Raw genomic sequence first — 12,837 nt, forward strand, 5'->3', positions numbered from 1 at the left:
ACATATTTTGCTCCAGACTTATTATTTTTAATTAAATTTCGGTGTTATATTGAACAATAAGTTGTTTTTACTTTTTATGCCAGTTTTTAGTTTTTAGGGCAAACATGAGTAGATCAGATAATTATCTGTAATTAACAATAACGATATCTTTATGTGATTGTCATCATCCAATTTTAATTAGTCTTTGTAAGTAAAGATGTATGAATTATAAAATGTCATGTTTGAAATAAATGAAAGAGATTATATAAAAAATTAAAACCATATTTCATAAATTTCATCCGTCCGTTCTTGATTTACCAACACTAGGAACGCTCAAAGCCGACTATTTGAAAGCTATGAGTGCGTAAGAACCGAAACCTTTGAAGAGCTGTTTATCTAGGAAAGACCTAAGAAAATAGCCTTATCAATCTAATGTGTATATTGACAAAAATAACCCAATTTGGTTAAAATATTGAAAAACTGTAAAAAATTAAATGGACTTATAAATGATTGAAAACTCGGACTCTTCAGGCGATACTCTCAATTTCCGATTTTAATAAGAAACCTCATGTTTTTCAATTTCAGTGTGTCATACCATGTGGGAATATTACGTATATCGAACAATGGAAAACCTGTACGGAAGAATGTGTAAGTACCAAAAACATTCTTATTTCTTATTTCTACAGTTTAGACATTTTTTTTTCTGTGGTGATGTTTTTTCTAACATACATTGAATTGACATGAATTATTATTATGTATGCTATGTAAAGATGTGATGATGTCAGGAAGCGTCCGATAAAAAATATCGATTATACGCAGAAAATGTTTAAGATGTAGCATTGAAACAGCCTACAATAATGAATTGTCAATGAGTCGTTTAAACTAAAATCATTCAAATAAGAAAAAAATAGGACGCCTGCGTACTACATAAACATGCGTGCTAATTAAAACAAAACCCGAGTTCAATAGCGAGACACATCCTGCGGGAGTTGAGCAGAATTATTTTTAACCTCCTTCGGTATTGACATGATGTGCTCTTCTGATATAAGCCACTGATTAGTTGGAGGGATTTGTGTTCAATTCTTACGTGATATTCCCCTTGATGAGATAGCAGAGATTAAATCTTGTTAATAGAACGGGGTATTGAGAAGACATTTCCTGTAATATTGCATACCATGGCTGCACCATCCTAAAAGGAGTTAATAAAACTACAATTATTCTCAATGATTTGTTTTCGATTTTTTACCTGTGAATGTTTACAATATAGTGGACATGTTAAAGTCGTCCGATTTCAATATGTTTTACTGACTTTTGCTTAATCATTTCCTTCCTTGTACATGTTTTTGTTTTTTGGGGGTGGGGTGGAAAAAACAAACTCATATTATCAAGTCTTAGTCTTAGAGATTGGATTTAATGGAAAAAAACTAATACTGAAAACCATTTTTCTGTTCATCAGAAACACTGAACTCGTGGAAATATTTACTGTTAGATGAACTTCTAACTGACGCGTCTCTTCAGACTGGTCCAAACAAACAGCTTTACAAATACCACTTCGTCTAAAAAATACATGCTGGTTCTTTTATTGATTTTGAAAGGCCTATCCTAAAAAATGAAGGTATTTAAATTTTTGTTTGAAAGGGTTTCGCATTCAGTGATTGTTCAGATCTTATTTATCAAATGACATTGTTCGTATGTATGTCTTTTATATGTGATTATACAGTTGCAACTCTTCCGTTCCTCAGAATGTTCTGGTTTCATACTCTAAATACATTTAGTTATTTTAGACGGTACCTTTATACTTGTTCGAAATAATAGACGAATCAAACTGTTAACCGTCATTTCCCATCTGATTGAACATGACGCCTTCTAGTGTTTAATTGGTTTCTTGCGGCAGAGAATTGTCATAACCATCACTTGTTTGTTTTTTATTGTAACTTTGTCTTTTCAGTATTTCGTTTGCATTAATTGCCAGTAGAAAAATCGCCTTTATTTTCAATATCACTAAGGTCACTAAACTGACAATTTTTCGTATAGTGCAACTTAAATTAAATAATGGTATCTGACAGATAGTCAACACCTTCGGTTATATTTGGGAATGTGTATATACCCCTCAAGAGCTGAACGGGTTTATCTCAACTGAGTGAATTTACCTTGAATAACAGGATACATTGATGTGGATGCGAAACAGAATCATTAGTAGTCCAAAGGGCTTGATAACAATTTATCTTTATCATATTTTTAAGTTGCCACATGGAATCATCTGTATGAGAAGCTGTGAATTTGCCATATCAACCGGTAATACCTCTGTGATATCTGCTTTTGATGGCGGTAAATATATTTTTGAATTAATCAAACATTGTGTTTATACAAACTATTAATATTGAATTGCAAAAATAAAATTGTCTGTATTATTATCATTAACAAGGGTTATTACAATCGTTGTAATGAATAACATAGATTTCCCAGTGACATAAAAACCATTCATGCACTAATGTGGTCTTCGGTCACTCGTTGAATATTTTTCTCTACCTGAATTCTTCGATTAGTTATTCTATAATTATGCTATAAATAAGTTGTACTGGCATTCATAATACTATTTGGATGGTCATTATGATGGAAATCCAATGAACTAGGGTAACTCATTGGTATATCCGAAACAAATGTTAACTTCGAGCGGTCTCTATTTAATAATTGATATATTTACTTATGTTCATTGTTGTAATTGTTATAAATATGAAGTCATTGTCTGAAAATACATTGATCTGTGAAAGAAAATCTAGTATTTTCAAGCTGTGATTGTAATGAATGAATTTGTTTGTGTTTAAATAGAGGCGAGTAGATGACAAAGGGACATTTGAACTCATAAGTCGAAATAGACTCATAACGCCATGGCTAAAAAAGAAGAAAAAAGACATACAGGCTAACAACAGTACAAAAATAGATTAGAATAAAGAAAAAAACTGAACTGAAAATTCAAAACGGAAAATTCCTTATCAATTTGCAAAATCAATAGCTCAAACATATCAAACAACTGTCATATTTCTGATTTGGAACAGATATGTTCTTATGTAGAAAATGGTGGATTGAATCTGGTTTTATAGCGCTAAAGCTCTCACTTGAACAATAGTCGCATCAACTTCCTATATATTGACAACTATGCGTGAACAAAACAAACAGACATAATGCATTGTAACAAAGGGGTACATCATTCAACATTGAGTTATAATCTTAATCACAATAAAAACAAACAAAAATTTAACAATGAAGCACAAAAAGGCATATATCAAATTTAACAACCGAATTCATTGCTTTCTTTTTTTGTATGTTATTTATGTTAAAACACAACATAGAAAGCAACAGTTGAGCAACACGAACCAAACACCAAACTGAGGAATCGCAGGTGCTTCGAAAGGGATAATTCGGAAGATCACCCTCGGGGAAAAGGGGACGGGTTCGTAGTTTCAACAGTTGGAACATATTCGCTATCATCCCTGAAACAGATATTTCATAACAATCAACCAACACATGATTGCGTCTTTAAAATTTACGAAGTGATGAATCCAACATTACACATGAGAAATCAAGGTTTGAATGCTACCTTGTGAACATAAACCCTCAGTCAAGGAAACTTGATAGTATATATGAATTAACACATTATAACTAAATAATTCATCATTGCCCATGCCAACCATGTACTCACAACTGTCGCTGTCTTGGTGTGTTTAAATGTCATCTCAGTGATGGCTATGTATAGTATGGGGCACAATAATCATATAGTTACTAATTCACTGTTATAACATAGTATATGCTATTCAACAGTCATTATACAAGTTTAATTAATATGAAGTCACATCTGTAGTAATGTAATAAACATTTAACAGTTATTCGAAATTCTTACGCTTGATTTTGTTACATCATCACTACAGTCATAAATCCTCAAAAAACAAAATACCCTTTATTGTACTGTAAATTCTAGTTAACACCGAATAGTTCAGATAATTTATTGGTAGTAGCACGTTTAAGTTTGTCATATTTGTATTCTCTGTCTTTTAAAAAATAGGTGCACATATTGATTCGATTAGATCAACATGCCAACATATCGCAGTCAAAGGCACAGTAACTTTGTATCTATATTGGAACGTTCAGCTCAAATATCATACTGATTTTGTTTTTGTTGTTTCTATGATTCGTGGGAAATTTTCGAAGACATGGAAAACTCTTGGACAGGTAATATATATCTTTGTCAATTGATAGCTATTTTTTATCAATATATATCTACACCTATACGTACAATGAAGTATAAAAGAGCGAGATCGGATGGAAACTACAAACGTATGACTCTCAACTTTTTAATTTTCCCATCTCAACTCTTAGATTCGTCAGTAACTGGCATACCTTGATATTGGTTGTTTTTTTTTTATTTGAGAATTTGGTGTTGATGTAAGTTAATTGATATTTTCTGTTTCAATGTTTAACAATTTAAATTTTAATAGATTCCTATTGATTAAGCTAAACAATTGTATGGAAATTATGGGGGGGAATGAACACGGAAACACGTGAAATAAAAATCACAAAAACGTTGCACGAAAAATAAAACGTGAAAAACGAAGCACGAGAAATTAAATTGTAAATATTTAGGAAAAAAGTATTAGAAGTTATTACTCAGACGTTCTTTGGGATCATCCAGTCATTATTAATTGAAATAAAGATCCTGTGGTCAACCCTTAGCGTCCACTGGTTGCATATGATTTGAAAAAATATCTTCATAGTATTCATAGTAATAATTTGATAGCCATTAATATCTTGGGAACACATAATTTAAAACAATCTCCGGACTGACGTTGTATTTAGTTTACTTCTTAATCAATTGTCGGACAAGCACGAGAAATTTAGAGTGCCAACACGAAACACGGAAAATAAATAAGAAGAAACACGAATCACGCACGTCGAACCAAACACGAGAAAACGAGAAATAAAACGTCAAAACACGAAAACACGTGAAATAAAAAGGCCAAAAACGTTGCACGAAAATAACCCTTTACCACCCTCGTATATGTATACAGCTGCAAACCACTGCATATCAACAGGAACCTGTATTGTCCAGATAATCATAATTTCGTTCTAAATGTTCGATGCTTCGATAATTGCCATGTCTGCTTAATTGTTATTGGAAACGGACAGCACTGATGAAACATAAGTTTAAGAGAGTCAAGTCTTATCTTCAGATTATTTTTTTGTATTATGAACTCATTAAACGGTCGAGTTGACCTAGAGATATCAATTAGCTGGTATTATTTATTCTACTTTAGTATAAGATACGAAAAGAAATTTATAAACAATTTTCAACCGTAGATGAAGATTTATCTAGCTCTAAATTGTCAATAGTAAAAAAAAAAACCAAGCTATTTCAATGATATTGTCAAAAAAAAAAAATGATTGACGATAAGAATTTCCACAAATATCAGATTTTAACTTGTTGGTACTACTAAACAATCCATTTGTTTTAATACGGATGAAAGTATTACAAAAAGATCATTGAAGAATTATTTCGGGATAATCTAAAAATTAGTATTAAAGTGGAGGAAACACGTGAATTAGTTAACCAAATACTTCAGAATACCTTATTAATGCATGCATTGATTTGGCGCCATCAATTCACAAGTCACCTGATCTCTTTTGAGGCGACTGTAATATAAAAACAAAAGAATCGTATTAACAATGAAAAACAGGATTTTATACAATTCCAATCTTTAATTTTAGTACATAACATAAGTACAGAAAAGAAATATAAATGAAATATTTAAGTCTTGTTTGACTCTGTCAGTCAATATTAATCCTGAAAAATGCAAGACGCAATGATTTAACAATTACAGCATAGTTTAGAACTATCTTTATCAATTTTTCTATTCATAGAAAAAAAAATTGTAAGCTTTATAAATAATGCATTCATAAACAAAACTGCTAAAAATTTTATTTAATAAAATCCCTGTGTCTGAATTATAGGGAACAAAATATTAACTTGCAATAAAAAGTTTAAGTGTTAAAGAAAAACTGATTACACAATGTTTGAATATAAATATTAACCAGCTTATTATAATAATACAACGATTTCTTATTTATTAAAATATGACATATCAATTAAAAACGAGCATCTCGGACGCATAGAGAAATAAACTTAGAACCTTCTTGTTGAAACTTAAGGGGGCTCTCGGGTCTAAATCAATTTTTTTTATTTAAAATAGGATTTCTCTATATTTTTCTATAAATAAACTTTATCTTATACTTAATACAGAAATGAAATAAAAAATAATGGGGTCACCGTTCATTTACGCTCACAATCTGCCTTCGAAAGAAGCATACATTTTTGTTAATGTCCTTTTTTTCTGTTGCTCTAATAGGAGAAATAGTGGTAAAAAGTAATAACACAAAAATACTGAACTCCAAGGAAAATTCAAAAAGGAAAATCCAAAATCAAAAGGCAAAATCAAAAGTCCAAACACATCAAACGAATGGATAACAACTGTTATATTCCTGACTTGGTACAGGCATTTTCTAATGTAGGTAATATCGAAATAAAAAAAGTACTTTGATTATTTGTAATATCTTCAATTTTTCACTTATTCTTACATCATTTGTATAAACTTCAAGATTATAAAAAAACCGGTTTTTTTCTAAAGTGAACATTGATTGGTTAAATATTTCTCAGTCATGTCCTGTTTTTGAATTTGTTTGTTAGCTTTTTGGTCATGAATGTTTGTCTCTAATATTTAATTACTGTGCATTTGTATTCAGATATCGCAGATCAAATTTATTCGTTCATTGTTTAATCATACGTTTTTTGATTGAGTTAAGTCTGCCAATTGATATTTTATCGTATGTTTTTCTTTGTTGTGATGTTATGCTATTGTTTCAGAAAAAGGGAGAAGGTTTTGATCCATTAAAACGTTTAATCCCGCTGCAAATGTTTGCACCTGTCCTAAGTCAGGAATCTGATGTACAGTAGTTGTCGTTTGTTTATGTAATATATACGTGTTTCTCGTTTCTCGTTTTGTTTATATATATTAGACCGTTGGTTTTTACGTTTGAATGATTTTACACTAGTAATTTTGGGGCCCTTTATAGCTTGTTGTTCGGTGTGAGCTAAGGCTCCGTGTTGAAGGCCGTACTTTAACCTATAATGGTTTACTTTTTAAATTGTTATTTGTATGGAGAGTTGTCTCATTGGCACTCACACCACATCTTCCTATATCTATAAATTAATGAAATCGCTTAAATTTTGCAATTATTTAGTTTGTGTACAGCTTATTCGAAAAAATCAATAAAAAATATAGGTCACCAATGAGTTAAGAAAGAAATTTCAATTTTAATGCCAAAAATGGCATTTTTGCACCAAAGGGAGATAATTTGGAGCTTTTTGAATGATATCTACATTTTAAAAGTCACCTGGGGCCAACACGAATTGATGTTTTGGAATGATTTTTGTACCATGTGATAAAGAAACAACTACTTAGGGTAATAAATAAAATTTGTAATGATAAAATAATGTTTATTTTTTTTCTAAAAATCTTATACCCGCGAGCCTCCTTAATAGTCGTTCTTTTGTCCTTGATCGTATGGCTGTCATTCTTTTGATTCTTATTTTCCTCAGTGATAATCTGAAACCGGAATTATACAGATGAGAGCAACATCGTGTCGTTTGCAAAATCTTTAAAGTAATTAGAATAGACGTTAAGAAACGCAGAAGATGTAAAAACAAATCAAAGCTGAATCAAATCTGCTATTTAAAACGTTCTTAAAAGTAAAAAGACATGTTGATTAACTTCCCCCGAAGTTATAATTTGATTTTGAATGAAAAAGAATCTTCTGACGTAGATTGAGTTGGTTAAAATATCATGTTAATATATTTTTTATGACACGGAGAAATATTTAACGTTTTACGTGATACATGATATCAATTTTGACGACTTGTATATTTTAAAAACAAATGGCGGGTATTCTGCATGTCTAAACCGTTTTTGAATTGGTTCGATTTCCCCTTATAATGTTATATGTTATAATCTTATACGCATTGGTTTAATTGTGATTGGACCCAAATTTGGATATATGGCAATTTATTTTGGAGATTGATATGAAACTCAACATGTCCAAAGTCTGTAGAAAGTTGTATGACCAATGGAAATAGTTTCTTAATGTTAATGGTATTGAAGACTTTCTCACTTTGATAGGTTACTAATCTTAATACTACATATTAATTAAGTCGGAAAGATAAATTTGCTCTCACCCCATGTAGAATTTTACTGACCCCATATATACCGTATTAAGTCACTAGCACACTATGAAACTAATACTATTAACTGCATCATAGTCCGTAGTTTTTGTAGTTTGACTAATACTTAAAATACATTAAAATACATTATCGAATGCGAATTCTTGTCAAATTAATTTGTGAATTTATGAAAATATTCTGAGGCTTATATATCCTATCTTCTACGAATATATTGATGGCAGAATTATAAGATGGTATATAAATGTCGATCATTTAACACCCACATCATTACTATGAATTAAATAAATCTAAGTCGTACTACGCGTTGTTTAATTATTAACAACATTTCCGAAAGACATAAACTATTTATACATCTTTATATTCAAAGAAAATGAGTTCATTAATGTTAGTCATGTCTGAAGATGACAGAAACATTTTAATTAGGGAAGGTAACGTCCTTGTTTCATACATCACTATACCGCTCACACAATGGTCGTGGAGTTCATATTCTAGGTACAGATGTTGTTTATCATCTTAATAACGTGTTATTGTATTCATGGTCTTATATTTGTTGGTGTCTATCATTATCTTTTACCGTTTAGTCCAGTTTCAACTCCTTTTGACGTAAGTGATAATAGTCAAATGATAAAGAAATAATGTACTAATGATAAATAATATATAACATACGAACAAATTATAATTATAATCCTGAAGATACCATTGTCTTAAGTACCTAACATACAGAGATCTTCATTGATATTGCTGTACCTGTAAAGAAATGTACAAACAGCATATGCAAAACTGTTGTTAAAATGTTTTTTATCCTTTGACGGATCTCGGACATTAGAGGAAAAGTCTTTCTACCTTTTATTTGTATTGACGTTTTCGATTTCAATAAACATAATCTATGTACTTAATGAATTATAAGTCCGATTCCGTGACCACATGTTATTCATAAAGTCCTCCCATAGATGCAAAAATATTGTTTTAGAGTAAGACTGTCCCTGTTGAATTATCATAACAAACGGGATATCATGTCTTATTTCCGGTGATATTTTTCTATAAAACTCGTAAATTCATAAACGTTCCAAGATAACATACAAGTTTCACATGTAGAGCAGGATCTGATTACCCTCCTGGAGCACATAAGATCACCCATAGTTTTGTTTAGGAAGGGATTTGCGATACTCTTGCTTCAGTTTAAGTGTTGTTTTTTGTTGTTTTTAATTTTTCAATGCTTGTTATTGTATATACCGGTAACAGTCTTGTCTTTTCGTCCTCATGAAACACGTGTGTCTTTTTCAAATGATTACAGTCGATCAAGTTACAGGGATATAAAATTTACATTCTCGATGTTTTATTAATTTTTCGATGTCTTACGGTTAGATAAGAGTCAATCGCCTTATCACTTGATAATACTTTATAGCGAATTTAATAGGAAAAACACGACGATAGTCGCATGTTGAGCAGAATAAGCTTACCCAAACCCCTTTTCATCTTTGATCAACTTCGTTTTTTGTTTTGTTTTTTTTTTGTTGCTTAGTCTTAAGATTTAAATGTTGTGTTTTGTTAAAAGTTGTTTGTCGTTTTTGTCGTTTTACCGGATTTGACATGGCATTGTCAATAATTTTTACCATTTCTCGCGTTGATTTATTTTGATAAGTTCATGCATAACATGATAATAATTCATGTTTAGAATCAATGATCCAGATACTGTTTATTCTGCATACTCATACTTTGGTGTTAAACAATGCATAATTTTCCGGCTGTTTGTGACGTAACATATCCTAAATCCGTTGGATGTGTTCTAACTTTTGTCTAGGAGAAAGCGATTTATTTTCATCAGTTTTAATTGTCTTTTAACTAGCTTTCAGTTTATCTCTTTAAGTCTTTCTTCTACACTTTAGTTTTATATATGTGTTTTTTATGCTAATCTGATGAATCAGGCCACTTGCATTTGTCCGTCATAATATTTTTTTATTCGAGCGTCACTTATGAGGCTTTTGTAGAAAAAACGCGCATCTAGTGCAAATAAAAAAAAATCATACCTTATATCTATGATGACTTAATTACCAACTTATTTAATCAATTGATGCGTATGGTCCGCTCTTCCAGGTTACGGGTTAAAAGCTTATAAACATGTTTAACTCCGCTACATTTTTAAGTCTCTCCTTACTCAGGATAATATAAACAAGTAGTTGTCGTTGATTATTGGCGGTCAAACTTGTATGTCAGGCATTGTAAATTCCTAAAATCTAATCAGGTCGCTTATTTTATCGTTTTTATTGTTTCACGTTTGATCACGAGGGACTTTAAAATTGACAATACGATATGTAATGTTGTTTTTTATGTTGAAGGTCAAATGGTGAACGATATTTGCTTAAATCATTGTCATTGTACTTTGATTTACCCTTTTCTCGATTAAAATCATACAACATCTCCTTTTTTGTATTTTGATATGTTATTAAGGCCGATTAAGAATAGTAAACTAATACACTTGCAATTTATACATATCCATTTGTACTCAAGTTAATACGTAAATCTTCCTAATCCTTCTTTTGCTAAGGCATAACTGCCCTTATACAATCTAAGAAATCTTACTATTTCACTGTTATTATTCGGAATTCAAAGGCAAATGACTTTGATAATTGTGTAATAGAAAATATCTGTTATATAATTAACGTTCACACATAAATAAAATCACATAATTTGCCGATTTTCCTGATGAAATTGTAAAATTGATTTCTTTAACCATTATAATATAAGATTGCATAAACACAAATAGGACGATATTGTTCGATTTAACAAAGATCTTATCGAATATCACCTGTGACCACCGGTTTCCAGGGAATTCATGATGCTCTGTGATGTGTATTATGTAATGTTGTTTGTCTCATAACCGTTTTATTTTTGTGCCATAAGTATTTTCAGTTATTTTGCGCCCTATACGTTTTTGTTTTCCTTTTATATCTTTCGTCTTTTTTTACCGTTCAAAATTGTCCCCAATTTGTAAATTTAATTTTATGTAAACGACAATGAAATCCTCCCTAGGTGGATTTGTTTGATAAAAATACGAATATCGACATATTTTGCATGGTTAAATTATTAGTTGGACTTGACTTTGAACTATCTTTCATCAACTTGAAGTAATTAAGGATGTTTGTTTTGTTACGATTTTTTGGTGAAAGCTATAATCTTATTTACTGTTTCTTTTTTCTAATGTTATGATCTAACAACACAGTCTTAAGGAAAGTTGGAACATCAGTGCTATCAAACAAGTTTTGAGCCAGCCACATTTTGGGTGCACCCGTCTGATGTCAGGTGCCTGTAAATAAGTGGTTGCCGTTTGATGATTTCTGCATTATTTGTTTTAAAGGATTGTTTCTAGCGTAAATGAATTTTTTGGCAACGCTATTTTGCTTGTTGTTACCGTCAAAGTATGGGAAAATTTACATTACTTATCACATGTTATCAAACAATAAAAGATTTGCATATTTAAACAGGGCTTTCTGAAGCTGTATAAAGTCTAGGTATTATTTCTTGAATTCTCACTTTTTCACGATCTTTTTTCGACGCACACATGTTCTTAAAGTTTTGCGGATTTCTTTTGGTACGGTAAACTTCAAAAGATATCTTTCGATACGTCAGCCCGACTTGTAAATTATCAAATACAATCCCCTTTTAGCGACCATGATTCCAATGTTAGTTGATTAACAGTTTTATAATATAGTACTCTCAGTTTTTCTAGATTGGTATTCTGTCGAACTTTATTTGATTGACTTGAATGACACGACGGATATCACAAGTAAAACAAAAACATTTTTTAACCCCAGAGATTTCTATTTTAGTTTACATTTTAATGTGTATTGTACTTGACTCCATTACATAGTCTTCCTAGTTTGTGATATGAATTTTTACACTCAAGCTCATCTTTCTTGGCGTTTTTCCATTTCTATATCAACTACTTTTGTAATGAATTTGTATTTTTTTTAGTCTTGCTTTTCCGTTGATATTTATGGCGGATGAGTGTGATATTGTATTTGAGTTCATTATTACATGTATACACAATTAACGTTGCAGCCTTTTGTATTTCTTTGTTACATATTTTATATTTTACAGATCAGACGTTTCGTAGTGCCTGTCCATGGCCGTCTTTGTTACATATTTTATATTTTACAGATCACACGTTCCGTAGTGCCCATCCATGGCCGTCTTAATTACATATTTTATATTTTATAGATCACACTTTCCGTAGTGCCCATCCATAGCCGTCTTTGTTACATATTTTACATTTTACAGATCACACGTTCCGAAGTGCCCATCCATGGCCGTCATTGTTACATATTTTATATTTTACAGATCACACGTTCAAAATTGCCCATCCATGGCCGTTTTTGTTACGTATTTTATATTTTACAGATCACACGTTCCGTAGTGCCCATCCATGGCCGTCATTGTTACATATTTTATATTTTACAGATCACACGTTCCGTAGTGCCCATCCATGGCCGTCTTTGTTACATATTTTATATTTTACAGATCACACGTTCCGTAGTGCCCATCCATGGCCGTCTTTGTTATGTCTTTTATAT

General features: G+C 31.1%; 1 protein-coding gene and 1 long non-coding RNA gene across 2 annotated transcripts in view; both read left to right on the forward strand.

Annotated features, from left to right (window-relative positions):
* The first annotated feature begins 562 nt into the window (after positions 1–562).
* Positions 563–4,200, forward strand: LOC139521139 (uncharacterized). The gene is made up of 3 exons (XR_011664011.1): positions 563–627; positions 2,223–2,307; positions 4,040–4,200. It is a non-coding gene; the product is annotated as an uncharacterized lncRNA (long non-coding RNA).
* Positions 4,201–12,260: 8,060 nt separating this feature from the next.
* LOC139521626 (fibroblast growth factor receptor 3-like) overlaps positions 12,261–12,837 on the forward strand; it is a 51,414-nt gene continuing 50,837 nt past the window's right edge. Inside the window, exon 1 of the mRNA XM_071315105.1 lies at positions 12,261–12,281. Coding sequence (XP_071171206.1) covers positions 12,261–12,281 — 21 coding nt within the window. The remainder of the gene's footprint in view (positions 12,282–12,837) is intronic.

This window comes from Mytilus edulis, chromosome 4 (assembly GCF_963676685.1).
Source record: "Mytilus edulis chromosome 4, xbMytEdul2.2, whole genome shotgun sequence".
In the NCBI taxonomy this organism is placed as follows: domain Eukaryota; kingdom Metazoa; phylum Mollusca; class Bivalvia; order Mytilida; family Mytilidae; genus Mytilus; species Mytilus edulis.